The 22,584-nt window shown below is 48.5% G+C and overlaps 2 protein-coding genes across 4 annotated transcripts; both read right to left on the reverse strand.

Moving 5' to 3' along the window:
- rpgrip1 (RPGR interacting protein 1) lies at positions 1–18,424 on the reverse strand. 3 transcript variants are annotated; one of them, XM_088990612.1, is made up of 31 exons: positions 18,287–18,424; positions 17,868–17,994; positions 17,744–17,797; positions 17,554–17,671; positions 17,272–17,477; positions 17,079–17,184; positions 16,876–17,007; positions 15,804–15,909; positions 15,713–15,736; positions 15,504–15,650; positions 15,357–15,430; positions 15,073–15,284; positions 14,914–14,999; positions 14,783–14,833; positions 14,529–14,702; positions 14,341–14,458; positions 14,106–14,269; positions 13,700–14,039; positions 13,413–13,573; positions 13,099–13,331; positions 12,907–13,022; positions 10,158–10,324; positions 10,024–10,080; positions 9,839–9,951; positions 2,226–2,292; positions 2,080–2,140; positions 1,649–1,716; positions 925–1,114; positions 758–842; positions 546–673; positions 1–462 (listed from the first exon to the last, which is right to left on the reverse strand). In XM_088990612.1, the coding sequence occupies exons 2-31, from the start codon at positions 17,956–17,958 to the stop codon at positions 266–268; spliced, it is 3,846 nt and encodes a 1,281-aa protein (XP_088846738.1). In that variant the 5' UTR covers positions 17,959–17,994; positions 18,287–18,424; the 3' UTR covers positions 1–265. The 3 variants fall into 3 exon arrangements, with proteins under 3 accessions (XP_088846738.1, XP_088846736.1, XP_088846737.1); XM_088990610.1 differs by having other exon boundaries at positions 2–462; positions 13,099–13,334; XM_088990611.1 differs by having other exon boundaries at positions 2–462; positions 13,099–13,334; positions 18,292–18,418.
- A 109-nt stretch (positions 18,425–18,533) lies between these two features.
- LOC148902244 (zinc finger protein RFP-like) lies at positions 18,534–22,547 on the reverse strand. The gene is made up of 6 exons (XM_089018129.1): positions 21,765–22,547; positions 21,136–21,369; positions 20,156–20,291; positions 20,052–20,078; positions 19,828–19,973; positions 18,534–19,768 (listed from the first exon to the last, which is right to left on the reverse strand). The coding sequence occupies exons 1-6, from the start codon at positions 22,092–22,094 to the stop codon at positions 19,346–19,348; spliced, it is 1,296 nt and encodes a 431-aa protein (XP_088874255.1). The 5' UTR covers positions 22,095–22,547; the 3' UTR covers positions 18,534–19,345.
- Positions 22,548–22,584: the final 37 nt, after the last annotated feature.

A 22,584-nucleotide genomic window follows, 5' to 3' on the forward strand; every position in this document is an offset into this window, starting at 1 on the left:
AGGATTTATTGGCTTCATTTGAAATTGGGGGGAGAAAAACAAACACAGCAGGTGCGACTGTGATTGGTGATTTGGGCTGTCGTGTGAGGCGTTCAGGGGTCGTTAGAAATATAAATAACAAATTTCTTCTGATATACAGTAGACACTGAATTTCAAACAGAAAGAAAGTCATTGAAAACAATCGTAGTTTGATTGTCCTATTTAGCTTTCAACTCGAATTATTTATTGTCTTTTTTCAACATTCACCGATTTTTTTCTTTTCTTCTCAGAAGTCAGTGTCATCGTCTTCAATGACTTTCATGTCATTTTTCTCTCTCTGATCCTCTTCCTCTTCTTCTTCATGCTCGCTGCCCTCCTCCTCTGGCTGCTGAAACTCCTTGTAAATACCGCTCAGAGCTTTTGCTGCCTCGACAGACACTTTCAAGAATCCAATCACCTCCTTCTCTTCATCCACATGCACAACTGGAGGAAACACACAAATATGAAAGATTGAAGCCATCCGCTTCCTCACCGCAAGCGGAATAAACCGGCGAAGAAACGCTTACTGTCAATTTGCCGTTCAATGACATCATTTCCTGTCAGCAGCAGCTCCTGCAGATCCAGAAAAGCGTAGCCGATATCCGAGCATTCCTCGTCGTCCTCCATCGGCTCGCTGACAATTGTGAACTTCAACCTGCGTTTAAAAACATACTCTGAGATTTGTAAGATGGGATACCCCAGGGAAAACCGAATTGAATTTGAATATCAGATACGATACCGGCGCCTATTGGGGTCACTGCCCTCCAACATGGTGTACAGATATCTTCTAAGCGGGGCCGACAATGACCCGTCCACATATATGACTTGCGGAGCAAGAGAGGAATTTATCCATCAGCCAAAAGCAAACTTGAGCCACACCCCATCTTGATTTTCATCTTCTCTCACCTCGTGTGAAGTTGTAGTGAATCTCCTCCCCCGCCGTGGGCTTGCGGAGGGACATGGGGGTCTCGGTGGTCTCAATGGGAACGCCCAGCAAACGATATTCCACGAAGACACGCTGCACCGAATCGTCCAGCGCCACGTGCGAGGAGGGTTCAAAAGTCAGGGACAGGATCTCCACTTTCAGTTTGTTCCCCTTGAAAGGAGGTTGGGGGAGAGACGATTTTACCATGAGATGTTTTTTTTTTCAAATACAGTAAAGTCTCATTATATCGATATTCTCGGTAGTCCGAAAAAATATTGATATAACCGGGACTATCGATATATCTGACCCTGCGCATATGTAATTTTCTCCTTGCGTTCATAGAAATATCGATGAGAAGGTTTCTTCAGCCGTCATCTGTACAAAAGTGAAGGTTTCGGACGTTTCGCCTCCTATCCAAGAGGCTTCGTCAGCGAACTAAAGTCTGACTGGTCGTATCGGCCCCATTTATATATCCGATACGACCAGTCAGACTTCGCTGACGAAGCCTCTTGGATAGGAGGCGAAACGTCCGAAACCTTCACTTTTGTACAGATGACGGCTGAAGAAACCTTCTCATCGATGGACCACTCCTGTACGACTGAGAGCTTACACAGACGTTCATAGAAATAGTATCGTAATAAGCGGTACTATCAATATAACCGATATCGATATAACGAGACTTTACTGTAAATGCATTTATTGTACCTGTCTTTTCTTCGGTTTGAATGGCACGATGAGGTCACTAGTTGAGATCTGCAAAGACTCTGACGGATCTGAAGTTGGTCCAGTTTTGGATGGATGAAATAAAATAATAAATAAATACATACATAAATAAATAAATACATGAATTAACAAATAAATAAACAACATACATATGGACACTGATAAATAAGTAAATAAATGCATTATAAAATAACATATACACAAATATATAAATAAATGTGTCAATTAATAAATAAATAAATAAATAAATAACATACGCACATACACAAATAAACATATAAATAAATACACAAACAAAACAAATATATAAATAAGTGAATAAATAATTACACACACATAAATAAATAAATAAATAAATAAACATTTCACAAGACAGCTCAGAGACCAACACACAAATTCAAGCATGTTCCTACCTATCTCCTCATCCAGCTCCTCCACTTCATCCATTGATATCACATCCAAAGAGGGAATATTCTGAAAATCAGATCACTGTGTGTTTTTTTTCTCAGCTGAGCGGCACAGTCGTACTGTATTCAATCAAATTCCTGTGCTTTCCTACCAGAGTGCCACCCTCACTCGCGGAGCTTTTTCTCAACGGCGACTCTCTGGACGAGGTTTCTGGAGACCTTAAAAATTGGGTTATATTAAGTGTTAATGTATTTTTTTTTCTTTGTGCATACCTTCCCCGTCATATACATGCCCATTCAAACAAGTCTGCCATACATGTTTTTGGAATGTGGAGGGAAACCAGAGTACCTAGAGCAGGGGTGTCCAAAGTCGGTCCTCGAGGGCCGCTGTACTGCCTGTTTTCCAGCTCTCCCAGGAGCAACACACCTGATTCAAATGATCAGCTCATCAGCTAGCTCTGAAGCAGCATCAAAATGGTCCTGATGATTTGAATCAGGTGCATTGCTCCTGGGAGAGCTGGAAAACAGGCACGAAGGCGGCCCTCGAGGACCGACTTTGGACACCCTTGACCTAGAGCAGGGGTGGGCAAACTTTTTGACTCGCGGGCCGCATTGGGTTCTAAAATTTGACAGAGGGGCCGGGGCAGGAGCATTTGGAGGGAGTGTTTGGGCCGGAAATACTCTGAACAAGTTATGTCCATAATTTATAAAATCACTTCAAATGACTTCGACTGAGCGTATTTTACAAAGATTCCACAGCATATAGCTATAGTTCGTGTTGATCCGTGTTGATGGTGAAATTAGAAGGAAAACACAGAAATAACGCCCTGGTGAATCGTTGTGTGTTGCACCAAGACAACTATTTGATATTCGCTGACACAAATTCCCAGCTGACAAATCAGCCCATTTCCAACGGAGCTTGGGCGCAATCTTCTGCATTTTCTGGGTGCTACATTGCTGTCATTGACGGCTCGAATTGATATGGGAGGACTCCTTGAATCAATTGCAAACATTTATGCTTTCCTCTTTAGAACTATTTGAATCATATTCATAACTGGATGAGTAACAAGAAAACATCTTCTCCGAATCTGAAGCCATTGTTTTGATTCTCGATAAAAGGCAAGACGTCTTGGCGTGACGTCACGAACAGGGGGGCGGGACCTTCTGAAACTGACCATTTCCGGTTTCATTTGAAGTCATTTTTATTGTCGTTTTTCATTTAACTAAAAATATCAGCCTGCCTGTTTTGGGTATTTTAGATGCTATAAAACGTTTTTCTGATGTCAGTGGGAAACACAAAAAAATGGTGCCGGTTGTCCTTTAAATGTACTGTGTACAAACCTCATAGCACAGTAAGAACCCAATTTATTAACAGTCTTTCAAATGTGAAAAATATCCCTGATCAGTTAATAAATTTGTCTCAAGGAATATGGCGTTTTTACATACTATTTCGCAGCTACTTGGAGGAGGAAATGGAAATAGATTGAAATAACATGCACTGTGATTTATCAAGATTGCGTCTGTTTTTAATAAGTTTCCATCGAAGGGGCAAAGTTAAAGAAATCAACATTTATTGAAAAATGGAATCACTTTCAAAATTCAAAACATATTATTACACAACGAAATATTCAAGCTCAATAATACCTACTTGTGTTAAATTCCGCCAAATCATAGATGGTGTCACATCTCGTCGCCGTCCTGGGCGCGCCCCGCCCCTCCTGTCATCTCCTCCGCTGCTCCCTGGAGACGGCCCCTCCCATCATCACGCACCTGGGTTCCCACAGCTGTTTGTCATTCCCGTAATTGTGCCTTCTGACTATATCTACCGATTGCGCTATCCTGTCTCCGTCGGAATATTTCGGAAGTCACCCCCATTACTACCTTGCTGTCAGGTTCGCTATTTCTTCCATTGCCTTTACGCACATTCCCCACTTTATGAGTTTGTTGTTTTGCATGCGTGTTCCAGTAAAAGACTTTACCCTGATCTCTGTCTCGCCGTTGCATTTCGGATCCAAGCCTTCCCTCCTTCCCTCGCCACTCGAGCCCGGCGTCCTTGCCTCGAGTATCGTAACATAATATTCCGACCACCCATGGATCCCGCCGGCGAAGACAGATTCCTCACCGCCCTCTCCATGCAAGCGGAGCGTTCGAGCCAGATGGCGCAAGCCATCGCGGAACTCCGCCAGATCACCACCTCGCTGGCTCAACGATTCGAGACGGTCGAGGAACGTCTGGCAGCCCTCACAATTCGGTCCTCCCCGTCCGCGGGTGGGCACCCGCTCCCGCTACCCAACCCCTCTCGCTACGCAGGCGAAACCGGGCGTTGCGCGCAATTTCTCATGCAATGCGCGCTCGTGTTTGAACAACTGCCGCAAGCCTACGCTAGCGATGAGGCTAAGGTAGCTTTTATCACCAGCCTGCTCAGGGGAGACGCCGAGACGTGGGTGCTGGCCATCCGGGAGTCTCGACCGGAGCTGTGCACCTCCTACCCGGACTTCGTGGCAGAGATTCGCCGGGTATTCCACCATCCGGTCACGGAAGTTGAGGTAGAAGGAAGACTCCTCGACTGCGTCCAGGGGTCCCGCTCGGCTGCAGAGTACTCCGTCGCCTTCCGGATTCAGGCCGCTGGCAGCGGCTACGACGACCGAGCGTTGAGGGGGGTGTTTCGTCGCGGGCTTAACTCCGATCTCAAGGACGAACTGGCTACACGCGACGCTGGCACCACCTTCGACGACTTGGTCGACATAGTCATCGGCCTTGATCACCGCCTTCAGGAGCGACGGAGGGAGCTGAGCGGTCGGCGGCCCGACGAGCCACGAACCCGGTCGTTGAGAACCAACGCCGGCAGCGAGCGCGTGCGACGTCGGGAGATTTCCCCCGAACCCATGCTGATTGGTGGGGGGAACGACCGCATCGAACCCGGGGCTCGCCGCACCCAAGGCCCCCAACCAAAGACCTCCGGCACATGTAAGTCCCTGTCGAAGAAACGACATAGGCGACCGCGGGAGGCAAAACCCCCTACCCCCGTAACGCGATTGGAGCTGGAAAGTGAATTGACTGGGCCTTCCAGCTCCCAAACAGTGCGGGCATTAGTGGACTCGGGGGCCGACGGGTGCATTATCGATCCCGAGTTGGCAGACTCATTGGGCTGCCAACTTATCGACCTCCTGCCCCCCAAGGAGTTCGTGGACCTGGACGGAGGACTATTAGCGCGAGTCACGCACATCACGGCCCCGCTCAAACTTCGGGTAGCGGGGAACCATGTGGAGCACCGCCAATTTTTAGTCATGCCCTCCCGGAATGCGCCATTGGTATTGGGTCTTCCCTGGCTCAATACCCACGACCCATCCATCTCCTGGGAGGGTCCCACCATTCAGGGCTGGAGCCCCTACTGCTACGCCAACTGCCTACGGTCGGCTACGGCAGGGCAAGATCCCTCCCGCGTTGGCCCGCCCGAGGCCATCTGCCTCAAGGGTGTGCCACAATGTTACCATGACCTGCGGGAGGTGTTCAGCAAGGACAGAGCCCAATCCCTGCCACCCCACCGACCGTATGACTGTGCCATTGACTTGCAGCCAGGGGCTCCATTACCGGACTCCAGACTTTACCACATTTCACAACCGGAACGGGAAGCCCTGAGCACTTACATAGACTCCTCTCTAGCGGCGGGACTCATTCGCCCGTCGCGTTCCCCGCTGGGCGCAGGGTTTTTCTTTATCGAGAAGAAGGACGGATCCCTGCGCCCATGCGTTGACTACCGGGGCCTGAACGACATCACCATCCGTAACAGATACCCTCTCCCCCTCATGGATTCGGCCTTCGCGCCCCTTCAGTCCGCCACCATGTTTTCTAAATTAGACCTTCGCAGCGCCTACCATTTGGTCCGTATCCGTGAGGGGGATGAATGGAAAACAGCATTCAAGACACCTTTAGGGCACTTCGAATACCTGGTGATGCCGTTCGGGCTCACGAACGCGCCCGCCGTTTTCCAAAATCTGATAAATGATGTGCTCAGGGACTTCCTCAATGTTTTCGTTTTTGTTTACCTCGATGACATTCTTATTTTTTCCCGCTCTGCAGAAGAACATCGGCAACACGTCCGACGGGTCCTGGCGCGGCTCCTGCAAAACCGGCTCTACGTGAAGGCAGAGAAGTGCGACTTCCATGTCCGCTCTCTGTCGTTCCTGGGGTTTGTCGTGGAGCAGGGGCAGCTCAGGGCCGACCCCGCCAAAACCAAAGCGGTGGTGGAATGGCCGACCCCTAAGACGCGCAAGCAGCTTCAGCGGTTTTTGGGGTTTGCCAACTTCTACCGCCGCTTCATTCGCGGGTATAGTCAGAAGGCACTTCCCCTCACTAACCTCACGTCCACCAAGCTCCCTTTCAGGTGGACTCCCGATGCTGAGGGGGCATTCAACCGCCTCCGTCGTGCCTTCACCAACCCCCCTGTCCTGCGTCATCCCGACCCCGAGCTTCCGTTCACGGTCGAGGTTGACGCATCCGAGTCCGGAGTAGGGGCCGTCCTTTCCCAGCGCTCTCCCACCGACCAGAAGCTACGCCCATGCACCTTCTTCTCCCGCCGGCTCAGCCCCGCCGAGGCCAATTATGACGTCGGCAATCGGGAACTGCTGGCGGTCGTCCTGGCCCTGCAGGAATGGAGACACTGGCTTGAGGGAGCTAAACACCCCTTCACCGTCTACACGGATCACAAGAACCTGGCGGCCATCCGGTCTGCCAAGAGACTTAACTCGCGACAGGCCCGATGGTCACTCTTCCTCACCCGGTTAAATTTTCTCTCACCTACTGCCCAGGGTCACAGAACACCAAGCCCGATGCCCTATCCCGCATCCATGAGCCGGCAGAAAGGGAGGAGACCACCACCAACATCCTGCCGGCCCAACGCATCCTGGGTGCCCTGAGGTGGGAGGTTGAGAGAAAAGTTCAGCAAGCCCTGGGGACGACCACCATCCCCAGGGGCTGTCCTAAGGATCGCCTGTTCGTCCCCGCCCCTCTTCGCACGGAGGTGCTCGTCTGGGGGCACACCTCCAAGATTGCCTGTCACCCGGGGGTCAACAGGACGATCCAACTCATCGCCCAACGGTTCTGGTGGCCGGGGTTCCGAAGGGACATCACCAGCTTCGTGAAAGCCTGCCCGACCTGCGCTTGTGGGAAAGCTTCCCACCAGCCCCCGGCAGGACTCCTCCAACCGCTACCGGTGCCGTCCAGACCCTGGTCTCACATCTCCGTCGACTTCGTGACAGGCCTCCCCCCCTCCCGTGGCAAGACGGTCGTCCTCACCGTTGTGGACCGATTCTCCAAGTCGGCCCACTTCGTCCCGTTAACCAGGTTGCCGTCCGCCATCGAGACGGCTCAACTCCTGGTTAACCACGTCGTCCGTCTCCACGGGATTCCGACGGACATCGTGTCGGACCGGGGACCGCAGTTCGTGTCCAAGGTATGGAAGCGTTTCTGTCGGTCCCTAGGGGCGTCGGCGAGCCTGTCATCCGGATACCATCCCCAGACCAACGGACAGACGGAGAGGAAGAACCAGGACCTGGAGGCGGCCCTCCGGTGCGTGTGCCTCCACAACCCGGCGTCGTGGGCCCTGCACCTACCCTGGGTGGAGTACGCCCACAACTCCCTGGTCTCCGCAGCCACAGGTCGGTCCCCATTCATGTCCGCCTGTGGCTATCAGCCGCCCTTGTTCCCCACACAGGAGGGCCAGGTGGAGGTCCCGTCTATTGAACATCACCTCAGACGGGCCCACCGAGTCTGGAAGGAGACCAGGGACGCCCTGACACGCACCGCATCCCGGAACCAGCGGTTGGCGGACCGTCATCGGAGACAGGCACCCAACTACCAGGTCGGGCAGGAGGTGTGGCTGTCCACGAGGGACCTTCGGCTGGCAGGGTCTTCAGCCAAGCTGGGCCCACGCTTTACGGGTCCCTTCCCCATCGAGGCCATCCTCAGCCCGGTCTCGGTGAGGCTCCGGCTGCCACCCACCATGAGGATCCACCCCGTCTTTCACGTTTCCCTCCTCAAGCCAGTGGAAACCAGCTCCTTAGCCCCCACGCCCACCCCCCCACCTCCCCCCCGGATGTTGGCCGACGGACCGGTCTACACCGTGCGGGAGATACTGGATTCCAGGCGCATGGGCAGAGGAGTGCAGTACCTGGTCGACTGGGAGGGCTATGGACCGGAGGAACGACAGTGGGTCCCACGTGCCTGGATCCTCGACCCATCTCTCATCCGGGCGTTCCATGCGGCTCACCCTTCCAAACCTGGTGGGCCGCCAAGAGGCGTCCGTTGAGGGGGGGGCACTGTCACATCTCGTCGCCGTCCTGGGCGCGCCCCGCCCCTCCTGTCATCTCCTCCGCTGCTCCCTGGAGACGGCCCCTCCCATCATCACGCACCTGGGTTCCCACAGCTGTTTGTCATTCCCGTAATTGTGCCTTCTGACTATATCTACCGATTGCGCTATCCTGTCTCCGTCGGAATATTTCGGAAGTCACCCCCATTACTACCTTGCTGTCAGGTTCGCTATTTCTTCCATTGCCTTTACGCACATTCCCCACTTTATGAGTTTGTTGTTTTGCATGCGTGTTCCAGTAAAAGACTTTACCCTGATCTCTGTCTCGCCGTTGCATTTCGGATCCAAGCCTTCCCTCCTTCCCTCGCCACTCGAGCCCGGCGTCCTTGCCTCGAGTATCGTAACAGATGGCTTGTCCTGACCGCACGCTCAACAAACTCCTCACTGACGCCCTCGCCTTCACGCGCAAACAATACACGTGTACCGTCGCCGAGCACACAAACATAGCCTACCTGCAGTTGAAATTTGCATACTCGGCACGGCAGCCAATCAGAAACCTGCTTCTTTCGTCCGGACTTTCGCAAGCGTTATAAAGTCGTGCAATTGCATGTCATTTTCCAAAATAGATGGACAGAACCTCAGACCAGAAGAAAGATTCAAAAGAAGCTAACAACATATGTGACGCTAAAAAACGTAAATTTACATTAAACCGTGACTGTAAAGTGTACGTGAGACTTATGAAAGGGGCGTAGTGGCTCATAGGAAGCAATGCAAACGTTGCATTGTGCACGGCAATGACAATCGACTACTGCAGCAAAATCTACAGCCATGCACATTTATCGTAAATTAAGCAAGGTAGCATTTGTAGTAGGTGCATTCTTGATTTTAGAATAAACTTTATGCTTTCTTACAATGTTTTTTTAATGTGATTAGTTGTCTCATTGTGCTTCAAGTTGTGAAAAATGGGGCAGGCAACTTTTCAGTTATCTGTCCTGTTGTTCGCTAACTTTTTGTCATGAGTTTTAGACACTGTACTATAATTTGGGCAAATTCGGCGGGCCGGATTAAAAAGCCTAACGGGCCGTATGTGGCCCGCGGGCCGTAGTTTGCCCATGCCTGACCTAGAGGAATGCCATGAAAGACCGGGGAGAACATGCAAACTCCACATTGGGAGGCCGGAGTGGTGATTGAACCCACGACCTCTGCACTGAGAGATTCGTCGCACTAATCACTCAACTACCGGGCCACCTGTATAAAAACGTGTTTACTTGTTATTTTTAATGTGGTGTTACCCATATCTGCATCCAGAAAAAAAGCTTAGGGGATAGGTAAATCCCACTTCATGGTTTTCACCTTTCGGGGGCCGGGGGGGGGGGGGGGGGGTTCCTTGTTCCCCTTAACCACGAAAAACGAAGCATTACCATACTTTCGTTTTTAATTCCCACAGGTGTGACTTACTGTGTCATTGGCGAGTCAGAAGATGCGGAAAGCGCAATCGAAGGTCCCTTGTCGGGTAGGCCGGGTGACCCCAGATGGGATTTCTTGGTGGAGACCGGTTTTATGGAGTCGGACTGTAAACACAGAGCATTCGGAAGGTGAGCATGAGCTCAGCGTACCCTGATGTCGTGCAATTGAAATCTCACGGAAGCTTTTGTCTTCCTCTGTCTTGTTTTCGGTTGTCCTGGCGCAAGTGCCTGCGTCTGGAGGGGGAAAAAAAATGAGTGAAAATGGGGAATAGATACAACCGTTTCGTGAGCAGAAAGAATTCGAACAACACCTTGACCCTGGGCTTGGCGATGGGCCTCTGTGATCTTTGTGCTTCTTCTCGTCTCCGCTCACTGCTTCCCATGAAATCCCCCGGTGGTTGAAAGGGGTATTTCCATTTAATCAGCACTCTGACTGTCCCCCTAGGACCCCCAGCAGGATCACGCAGCACGTAATCGCCTGGGGATGATGTTGACGTTATTGCAGGGCTCAACAAATGTGGATTTTTTTTTCAGGACAATGCGAATTCCCATGTATGGCAGATAAAAATGAGATAACCGATTCATCGGGTGATTAGCCAAGATATAGACTGAGGCTCCCAAACTTAAAAACATTCGAGTCACAAATAACAGTACATAAAAACATTTTTGCGGGTCCAGTATGTCGAAAAATGTTTAATTTTGTATTGCGTGCCATTTTCTGGCCGAGCTCACTTGCGACTGGCTACGTTCTGTGCTTTACGCACACGCACCCACACAGACACATTGGAGCTTTCAAGGGCTGGCTGTATGTTCCCGCAACAGACACCAATGCTGACCAATCAGCTCTCGGCTATGCTGAAGTGTTTCAAACAAGTTCAGGCCCCGATCCGCCGAGCTCGCTTACGATTGGCTACGTATGTGGGCACAGTATGTGGGCACGGAAGACTATAGTGTAGTACGACGACTATAAGTCGTCGTACTACAGTAGGTGTGAATTTATTTTACGACTGTCAGAGCGTCTGTGTTTTATACTTCCGCATTCACTGTTTGCCTTAAAGGACAACCGACGGCCTCAGACAAGTTGTGTCCATAATTTGTAAAATCGCTTCACTTCTACTGAGCGTATTTTACAAAGATTCCACTGCATATAGCTATATTTTACGTTTTAAGACTCGCACTGAATATTCAGGAAGTCTTGTTTTTGAGTTGGTGACAAGTCCTGACGCCACGTCACATCTGGAACGCCCCTGACAGAGAAAGGACGCACAATGCATTTTGCGATACTTTGTTTAGTCTGAAAACTTTGTGTTGATCCGTGTTGACGGCGAGATTAGAAGAAAAACACATAAATAACGCAATGGTGAATTGTTGTGTGTTGCACTGAGACAGCTATTTAATATTCGCTGACAAAAATTCCCAGGAGACAAATCAGCCCATTTCCACGGAGCTTTGTCGCCATCTTCTGCATTTTTTGGGTGCTACATTTCTGTCTAGATGCCTCAAAATGACCTGGAATAAATTCTTTAATCAATTGCAAACATGTATGCTTTCCTCTTCAGAACTATTTGAATCATATTCATAACTGGATGAGTAACAAGAAAGCATCTTCTTCAAATCTGAAGCCATTGTTTTGATTCTCGTGCAAGGCAAGACGTCTTGGCGTGACACCACGAACAAGGGGCGGGACCTTCTGAAACTGGCCACTTCCAGGTTCAATTTGAAGTCGTTTTGAGACACTTTAAGTCATTTTTATTGGTTTTTTGCATTTGACTACAAATATCATCTTGCGTTTTTTGATGCTATAAAATGTTTTTCTGATGTCAGTTAAGAAACAAAAAAAGTGGTGTCGGTTGTTCTTTAAAAATACATTCCATACAAAATATAGCACTGAAGCAACTGACAAACAAATTCATTTTACGAACGACCGCACGGAACGTCTGTGTAAGCTCTCAGTCGTACAGGAGTGGTCCATCGATGAGAAGGTTTCTTCAGCCGTCATCTGTACAAATGTGAAGGTTTCGGATGTTTCGCCTCCTATCCAAGAGGCTTCGTCAGCGAACTAAAGTCTGACTGGTCGTATCGGCCCTATTTATATATCCCTAATGTCCAGACATGGTGGCGCCGGACACAGCTATGATAGGTCCCTACTCTCAGGTCGGGGGGGCAGAGGACCCCTCCCTGTGGCCCCACTGATTGTTCCTACATTCCTGACTAACGACTGGCCTATTACCCCCACTCCCACCGGTATCACCTCATCAGCATAACGACCCTCATCAGCATTACGAAAGTTGCCTAACCTGTTTTGCCTAAGCAGGCTATTGTATGAGTCCTCTGCCCCCCCAACCTGAGAGTAGGGACCTATCATAGCTGTGTCCGGCGCCACCATGTCTGGACATTAGGGATATATAAATAGGGCCGATACGACCAGTCAGACTTTAGTTCGCTGACGAAGCCTCTTGGATAGGAGGCGAAACGTCCGAAACCTTCACATTTGTACAGATGACGGCTGAAGAAACCTTCTCATCGATGGACCGCACGGAACGTACCTCGTTCATAAGGTGGGGAGCGTCTGTACAAGGAATGAAATAGCCGAATTTTGGCACCATAGCGTACCATAACTGTTCTCTCCTACTTCCCTAAAACATTCATGTCAGGTTAATGGAACATTCCAAATTGTCAATAGTTGTGATTTTGAGTGTAAATGGGTATTTGTCTATGTATGCACTCCAATTGGCTGGCGACCAGTCCTGGGTGTACATCCCCTTCTGCCCAAAGACAGGCTGGGATAGGCTCCAACATGTTTGCGATGGATAATGAAATGGATTTTAAAAAATAATGGGGGGAAAACAGCATTAAAGAGACTGTAACAGAGACTCAGCTCCTCGAATGTGTTCTCAGTACGGAAATAATATGAGTCATATTTTGTGCAGAGGAGGAAGAATATATGCCTGTTTGTATTGTTATATTGTATCACCTTGTGTTGCTGGATGATTGGAATTGTAAATGACTGTCCTGAATTTTGGTTTGTCTGTCTTTTTTTTCCTTTCCAAGCGAACACACCTGTGATCTCCTTGCCTGCAGCAAGAGCTCTCAGCGGGACGGGCGTTTTAGCCAAGTAGGTTGGTGGGATCTGATCATCGCTCTCATCAAACACATACACCCAAAGACTGCTTGACCTGCGCAAATGAACCAGCGCATGTTTTCACACTGTACTACAAAACCCAATTCTGAAATATCTCTTTCAAAGCATACCGCAGGTAGCGCAGCACATCTACTGTGACGGCAAGCGGGTAGCAGGCAGTGTCGCGGAATACGGGGTCCGCTGTACCCGGAACGGTTTTGGACACGTGTGGTTGCAGGTCATAGAGCCTGTAGGTCAGGTATGTATCAGGAAGTACCCCGGGCCATCGCCCACTGAGACCCTCACATCGGTCCAGTAGCAGCATGAGCTCATTGGGAATCCCGCCGCCATAGTCAAATAATTCCTGCTGGGGGCAGAAAGTGGTGCGATGGTGATAGGGATTAAAAAATATATACATGAAAAATAAGTAAATGAACATATTTACTGCATGGCTGCGTTCTTGCCAGCCCAGAGTGATGTGAGTCTGTATCGTCTGCATTGCCGTGATCCCGTCGCCGTCTCTCGCCGTCACACCCTCTAAGGGCTCGGCAGGTAGGAACAAGCGTGCCCAGAAATCCACCACACCGACGACTTCCCCCTCCGAGCCTTAATGTGAAAATCAGTGACACATTTAGCTTACATTTGCTAAAAATTGGAATGGAAAGAAGTGTTTGAAACATGTAAGATGTGTTTTTTCGTATTTTTTTTCTTCCGTGACCTAAAATCCCCTACCTGTAATGTTAACCCGGCCATTGGCACGCTCCCCTCTTCTTTCCATGGCCCCCATGAGGGACAAGTGACCACTCCCGTGCGTCACAAAGCGGACACCACCTATTGCCTGGTGGAGCTCCACTCGAACACTCGCGCCTTGGACCCCCAGCCTTCCCAGATCACAGGCCGTCAAAGCGTAATGAGAAGTGAAGCCATAGTTGGGCTGGCTTCCTGCCACCAGAGGCGTGGAGTGAACTTCAAAGTCCAAAAGGCTGTAGGTGCAGAAGGTTACCATGTCTTCTGCTCGGTCTGAATGAAAGTGGCTCATCGTCTGAAGGCCCCCTGGGGTGAAGGTGGCGGCCTCAAGTGGAAAGACAGAGAATTGGGTAACGCTGATGTTCAGTGGGAGGTCAATTTATTATTTTACCTTGATTTGTAGTTCCAGGAGGGACTCTCCGAGCCTTGGTGGAGCACATGAAATGTCTTCCTCAACGGTTTGGACAAGTTCCTGCTCACTTGGTGTCCACGTGTACTGGATGGGCATGGTCCCTTTGCGGTTCTTGGCACTGTATGTAAAATCTTTCAACCGGGCTTTGGAACGGAAACAGTCGAAATGAATTTTCCTTTCCGTGAAGTGAAGGTTAGATGGGCGTTTTCCTTACCTTGTAAGGTGTTAATCTGACGAGCCCTTTTGGATAAAATTTGGTCTTTTGCTGCCATTGCCATCCTCACCTGCACCCTGTCTGTCTCCAGCCTTTCCTTGACCGCGTCTAGCTCCCTCTTCGGATAGAAATGTTTTTGATGAAAACCAGTGTTATGACTGACCTGATATTGAGGAATGCAATGGAACCTGAAGGTCTTCACTGATGCGGTGCTCCAGCAAAAGGAGGCTCCTGGTTTTCTGCAGTTCCAGCACAGTTTCGGCGTGCAATGCTTGGATGTCGGTCCGCTCGGGGTCTTCCTTGCCACCGTCGGGCCCGAGAAAACGTAAACCCTCCCTGCTCTCCTGCTGCATCCGGAAGGCCTGCCCCAAGATAAGAAGATGCCTTCTGTGAAGGTCCAACATTGAACGGTGTTGGGGGCGGGGTTTCTTTGCTGGCACACCTTGATCTGAAAAAGCGTTTGGCTGAGCTCTTCATCACTCATGTCAAACTCCTTACGAGGAAGGACAAAGAATGGTTTCAAAATGAGGCCAAAAGGGGGGTGGTCCATCTGTCCTTCCGATGTTTCAGAACCTTGGTGACCGAGTCAAGTCTGGTCTGCAGGCAGGATATCTCTTCTTTACACCGGAGAATCTCCTCATCCAAATCTTTCACTCGGGCTGAACAAAGATGCTATTGGGGTAAGAGGCAGGTTGACTCGACTCCAAAATCTCCCCCGCAATGTCATCATACCGCGATGTTGCCACTCCAGTGTCTCCTTCTCTTGTCTGAGCTTCTCCGCCTCTGATCGCAGTCGGTCTCTCTCCTCCCTCTCGATTTGTAGCGCTTCCGTCAGGATCTGGTTGTCCCTCCTGCTCATGGCATCCTCTGACTGCTCCCTCTGCATGTCGGCCTTGGTACGTTTGTCCACGTGGCCGACGCCTCCGTCGTAAGTCAATAAAGTACTTTAGGGGGCAGAGGGGAAAGAAATGTGATTGAAGGGTTTTAAGTGCCTCAAACAAATTTTGGAGTCTTACCTCTCGAGCAACGAGTCATAGTTTTCTTTGATCCGATCCTTCTCTCCTTCCAGATCCGTGATGCGATCTTGGAGCTGGAAGAGAAACAATCGAGTTGTCGAGCGGTTTCCTCTGAAAATCCTACCGCGGTTCTTTTTGGCTTCAGACCTGGTCCAGGTTCTGTAGAGACACAGCGGCCGTCATCAGCTCAGCCTCCAGCGTCAGCGCTTTCTGCCTCTCTTGCTTGAACCGCTCGCTCAGCTCATCCACTTTCTCCAAAAGAAGAGTCTGACTTTCACGCAGGGACCTTTGACTCTGGAAAGGAAACGAAAAGGAATATGAGCGGTCCGCCAGATGGACTACGCGTGTGCCTTTACCTCCTCCAGTTGGTTCTCATAGGCCTGGAAAGAAAAAACATGATGTAACATGTTGGTACCGTACCAAAAGTCACGGCTTGTTGAGTGCCACCTGTTGCAGATCTGCCATCTTCTCCTGCATGACCCTTAGGGCGGCGCTCTTCTCAGAAAGCTGCTTTTGGAGACAGATGACGTCAACGTTCTCTTTGATGTTTATCCTAACCAGAGAAGTAGAAAATAACCTTTCATTTTTTTGCCGCAAAGCAATGCACAATGTTATTTTCAATGTCTCCAGCTGGCTAGCAAATAGCAGCTAGCACCCAGTTAATACCGGGACGGCCCGTCCGCTGGAATGTCCACCAACAGATACCCAATGCTCCTGCATCCTTCCTTGATGGGAACATAGTTTAGGACCTGATTTTCCCCCTTCGTCATTTATTCATGCATTTATTTTTCAGCTAAGAAAATATAAGCGCAATCTGGTGACCTCCCGTTCTGTCTCCCTCTGTCTGTCCCACCTTGCAGTCCCTTATTTTTCTCATTTTATTTTATTTTCCCCCCGAATTCCAGATTTTCAACTATGATTCGTTCCCAACAGAACATGTAACATAGGAGTTTCAAGTCATTTAAAATTCGAATCATTCGCCTCATTTTGTTTTTCTACTTTCATTCCTTTCATCACTTTGCTGCTGTGAAATGTAAATTTCCCCACTGTGAGACTAATAAAGGCAAATCCAATCCAATCACTCACTTCACCACAAGAGCCATTTTCAACTTTCCAAAAATCCCCACTGACCAAAAATTCACCTTTTCCCCACTGAAATCCCCTCTGGAATTCCCAGGAACACATTCAATAAGACAGATTCACATCTTTGTTCCAATTACTAATTGCTAAACACTCGGCACATGAAATTCGCCTTGTTCATGATTTCCAGCATGCCAAAAAATGTAAACGTTACGAATGATCACCTTTCATTCCCGCGCTACATCATTTTATGTTGTTCAACATCAGACACAATGCATGCAACCACGAGTCTGTTTCATTGGACGTTACATTTTTAATCCAAAAAGCTTTTTCATTTTCATTTTTTTTTCATTTTTTTTTTCATTTTTACTTGTGGAGCTTCCGGATCCTTCGATTCAAACTTTGCCAAATCTTCCCGTGACCTTTATGCTGTTCTCACCTGTGCCTTTCCGCCTGTTGCCTCTTCATCTCTCTCTCCGTTCCCTCCATCTCTTTTTCTTTATCTCTGAGGGTCTCCCGTAGGGTCCGGGCAGTCAGCTCCAATTCCATCACCCTCATCCGCTCACCCACACTGCTTGGAGTGTGAGAGGGGGGACAGGGGACGGCTTTCAAATGAATTTGATTATACTATTTGATACTCACGATTTGTCCGGGTCTCCTCTGGGGTCCTCCATCGGCGGACAGTACCGGGGCGGGGCTGTGTGGGCCACCCTGCTAGCTCCCCCATCCACTTCAACACCTTTTGTACCTTTCGGAGAGGAGATGGGGACAGAATGATGATTTTTTTTTTTAATCTGAACAGGTCGGGGCTGGTCCAGAAAGAACACCAGAACACCTTTGGTGAACTTGTACGGCGTTCGACCCCCCAGGTCCAAAACGTGCTGCTTGGCCAGGCTGAGTTTGTTGCGTAAAATGACTTTTTGGCTTTCCAACGTGGCCACACGATTTTCCAGCTCCTGTAAGTCATCCTCCATGTCCTTCTCCTTGGCGGTGCCGGACCCCACCCCCACCTGACGGAGACGCATCAACCTCGTGGACATCCTTTCGGGGAAGAACAAAACCTCCAGGTCAATTTGAGATGTTTTCAAGACTTTTTAGATTCAATCGTCATGCCCACCTGCGCATCTTCTGCTCCTGCGCTCGTGTGTGCTTTCTCAGCACAACATTTTCTTCTTGCACGTGGAGGCAAAGATCCTCTAGTTGTTCCCTGGGCAGGCGAAAAACCCGCTGAGGATCTGGAGGGACAAGGATGGAAAAAAAACTTAAAAAGAGCTTGAAGAAAAAGACCCAAAGGTGGTCTCCGTCACCTTTTGTAATCATCATGTGATGCTTCTTCCATGGTTTCACATCACATATGGCATCTACGCAGATGGGGCATGTTCATAAATACTGTTTCGATATTTAAAACTTCTTATACTGGTCGAAACCAACCTCGGACAGCGGCTGGCATGAGTCCTCCCCTCATCAGACCAACGTCTCTTACCGGGAGGTCTCCCGCCGTTTCGTCCACCATAGGGGACATCACACATATATTCCACAATCGGACAGTTTAAAGTACCTGGATGGGGGTTTTAAATAGCAATGGAAAAAATACTAGTGTCAATTTTAAATTATGTAATACGTTTACATGTAGCATTTTGAAAATAAATAAAATACTAAAATAATAAATAAAATAAAAAAATAAGCAAATAAATACAGAACTAATAAACAAACTGATAAATGAACAAATAGATAAAAAAATTAACAAATAAATAAGTAAACATGAAATGGATAAACACAAATACTAATCAAACAAATACATAAATAAACAAAATAAATAAATATTCCATGGCAGATGCATTGGAATTTACCTTACTTCGTCAAAAATTCCAAAATGTCTGCATGTCAGGCTTGGACAATGTGCGTTTTTAATCTGTCTTCATTTTGCTGCCATTGGCAAAGTAAACCTCGATGACCATCTCGCAGATCCATCTGTTTCTGTAGGTAATCCTCCCTGCGCGCTAATCAGATTAGTTCACATGCGCTAGCCCAAGGCAGTTTAGCTGTAGCGAGATGGGATTTTTTTTTTTTTTGGGGGGGGGGGGGGTCAGGCGCTGGTCTCGGATCTGTGTTCAAGGTGAGTCTTGTTGGTGCAGGTTTAGCAGCAGGTTTGATTGGAATACAGTATATGATCGGCATTGCACTTTTGATGTAAAAATACATAGAGTAGAAACAGCTCAAAACATCCTTGATGTAAAATGGTGGAGAGGTCGCTTACTGGTAATTAAAATGACTACATGGCATATTTATACGGGATACCATTTATAGCCACCGAAAAGTGTTTTTTTTTTTAATCCAAATAAGACATTTGGAAACGTCTGCTTCTACTTTGGAAAACCACAAGAAAAAGAGTGAATCATTGCAAACGAGGAGACACAAAGAGAAAAAAGTATTTTACTTTCTAAATATGAATAAATAAAAATAACTATTTCATCTAGTTATTTAATCAATTGAAATGAATTAAATATTTGTTAAGGAAAATAAAACATCAAGCTCTTAAGTGGAACATGGCTTGGCGTTGCTGTGACCTCTATAGAGCGCCACATTGTCTCAGTGTGGCAAACGCTTGTGCCACCGGTTCGGACATATTTCAGCCATTTGACGTTTTAAGGTGGATAATATTTTCGGGAATCAAACCAGTAGGCATAAAAAAGATACTGTATGTTCATTTTTTTAAGGTCATACAGTCACCTTTACTGTTTAACGGCAGAGCAAGCGGTTTGGTTTTTCAACTTTTTTCACCTTTTTCAAGCTTTATTTTATGTACTTGGTCATATTTGCTGCGTTTTTTATACTCTCTTTTATGTGTTGAATTTAGACGACTATTTCAATGACCCACAAAGATTTCTTTTTTTTTTGCTTCCTGTCCATTATATCGTGGTGATATCTGAACTCGCGCTTCCACCGGCAGGCCGAATGATAAGCGGCGAGCCGTTTCGCCCATTGTCACTCACGTCGGGGTTAAAAAGCGGAAAGACGGCTTCCGCAAAGTCAACGTACGTAAAGGAATAGATGTGCGATTTGGCCTCGGCGTCATAGAAGGACACCGTCCCGTCCGACACATCTAGAAACAACCCGATGACCTTTGGCCTCTGGGGGAGATACAAACGCTGTGCTCGTAACGCGCAAGCCCAGTACTCAGCGGCCTGTCTCAGACACACAGTCCAGTAACCGTTTTGCGGGCATAGCATCACAGAGCCCTTCCTGTTGACCGACGCCTCGGCCACTCCCAAGTCCCACGAGGTCTTGTCCCCAACCTCCACCTCCCAATAGTGCCTCCCGGTGGTGAAACCCTGAAAAACAAGACAGACTGACTCCCTCCCACTGCTTTCATTCCATCCATCTCAATTACCTTGGTGGCCAGAACGCATGGAATCGTATCAAATCGCTCAGGTAAATCCGGCAGACCCCGCTCGACGTCTCCATTCCGAACCTGTCTCCCGTCTTCAGACAGAACGAGCCATGGGTTGGCTGTCCTGGGGTCCAGATAAACATCAGCTACAAAGGAGCAAAAAAACTGATGTGATCAATCTTGAGACATGAGCGTGCGTGCTTTCAGTCGTAGCGTCTGCTTACCCGTGTACTTCAACATCATGTCATGCTCTGCAAGTTAGCGAAAAATAGTTGAGAGCCAACAAACTGTACAATCTGCTTCAAAATAATACTGCATTTGGCCTGACCTTCAATGGAAAGTGTTTTTAAAAAAGAGCAGAGTTGTTGATCAACTTGGTTCAAAGCTCTCCTCACAATCCCCTCACTCGCCTCTGAGTGGATGATGTCGTCACAACGGGCCACTGAAGACAAACCTGAAGACCTCTGGCGCACACAAGTTGTGACATATGAGATGCATGGATGGATGGACGGATGGGGAGCGAAGGAAGGATGGAGAGAGAGAGGGAGGGGGATGAGAGAGAGGGGGGAGATGGATGGACGGATAGACGGATAGACAGAGAGAGAGAGAGAGAGAGAGAGAGAGAGAGAGAGAGAGAGAGAGAGAGAGAGAGAGAGAGAGAGAGAGAGAGAGACACACACAGACACACACAGACGGACGGGGGAACGGGCGGACGGAAGGACGGACAGACAGACAGACAGACAGACAGACAGACAGACAGACAGACAGACAGACAGACAGATAGATAGATAGATAGATAGATAGATAGATAGATAGATAGATAGATAGATAGATAGATAGATTGTCATGATCTGGTTGGCGACCAACGGGGGGCGCTGTCGGCCCCGCCTGCACCTGCACAGGTGCTGGTCGTCCCGATCAGATTGGCGAACAGCGGGTAGCGACGTCAGCCCTGCCGGCAGCCTCGCAGGTGCTGGTCGTTAAGATCAATGACACTTAAAAGGACACCTGGCACGACCATCCGGTGCCGATTCATTGTTTGTTTGCTGCTTTGTTGGCTGCATGCATTGTGTACGTGTTTGTTTAATCTTGGCGGACTTTTACATTTGGTCTTCTTTTGCTACTTTGTATTTTTTCCATTCAGATCATTTTGATGTTTTACATTTTGTTCCTGCTGACTTTATTTTAATACAATTTGTCAAACAACCTCCTGCTCCCTCCTGCCTGCTTTTTGGGATCCGAGCCCGCCATCACCACCTCGCAAAACCGTGACATAGATGTAAACCACTACCCGGTCTCGCTGCTGACCTGCACGAGAAGGAGGCGGTCGTCGGTGTTTGGGACCTGCTCCGTGTCCTTCCTTCTCCCCTCCAGCTCCTTGACCTCCACCTCCAGCTGTGCCGTGAGCTTCTGGGCTGCCTGCTCTGTTGCAGTCTGCCGCTTCTGGATGCTCTCCAGCAACTGGGACCGACTTTTCTCCAGGGCCTCTGACAGAGAAGAGAATATCTGCGCGCTGCGGTCCAGTTCCAACTTGGCCTTTTCCTGTCAACGTCATTCAAAGTTTGAATTGTGTTTATTGCCAAAGCTCATGTGTAATAGGGGAAAAAATCACATTCGTCCATTTTTGGTATGGCTCATAAGGTCAATATAAAACTTCAAACAACATGTTAGTTACTGCAATAAAAAGTGTTTAATATATACAAGGGCATTTAATACCCGGGACATTACAAGACATGATCTTTCTCCTCTGCAAGGATCCGCGGCTATATATCTTGTGGTGTGTTAATTCTAGAAAGACATGTTTTCACCTTGCACAGACCTTAAACTGTTATAATGTGGCACTTCAGCCTAGGCAGCTAATTGCTACTTTCCGATTCGCTACCGGGCATCAGGCGCTATCTAATGGCATATCTGTCTTGTGTCTTCGGCCTACTCACTTTACTGAGTTCCACGCCATGTTTGATCTCCTCCACTTTCTGCCGTCTGTCCTGGATCATCTCCTGAACCTCTGAGTACATCTGCTTCCTTTTGGCTCGGAATCGCTCGGACATTTCTCTGGCAAAAGATTTCTTGCAGAGCTCGGACCGGGCGGTAAAAGGCGTGTTGCATTTAGGACAGCCGGGGGCGGCGCTGCTCTCCCAGTGGGATGTGATGCAGCTGTGGCAGATACTGTGACCGCAGGGAATGGACATCGGCTCGGAGAATACATCCTGACAGATGCCGCACTGGAGCGGCGCCTCTGATGAGAGTGGGCTGGAGGAGGCCATGACTTTGACAGACTGACAAATTAAATTGCTTGGATGAAAAATAGATTTAAATGTAAAAGGGGTTAGTTGGGCGGGATTACAAAAGAGCAAAGAATGTAATTAATCGAAGCTCAAACTAATGTGCTACAAACCATCACTTCCTTGTCATTAACTAACATTCGAAGGTGTTTAAAGTCCTACACGCCGGTATGGACGTCGAATGTGAACGTTTACCTGCCGATTAGGTTTCGTGGTCACGTATTTTGACTTCTTTGAAGGCAGAGGGCAAATTTAAATGACGTTTGGCATCGATTTACCTTGACGTTCGGGCGGAAAATGTCACGGTGGTGACAAGGTAAACGCAAACACTTGGAAAAGTTACAAACCGTCCTGCATTTTGCCACTTCTCTGTCAAGCCACGCCCACCAGAACAAAGAGTTTTGCCTAAACGGAAGGAGAAATTATTTTTTCGACAAATTCTATTGTGGCAGATATTAATTCAACAATATAC

The sequence above is a fragment of the Hippocampus bargibanti genome, linkage group LG02 (genome assembly GCF_051943395.1).
Source record: "Hippocampus bargibanti isolate YZ-2025 linkage group LG02, ASM5194339v1, whole genome shotgun sequence".
Taxonomy (NCBI): domain Eukaryota; kingdom Metazoa; phylum Chordata; class Actinopteri; order Syngnathiformes; family Syngnathidae; genus Hippocampus; species Hippocampus bargibanti.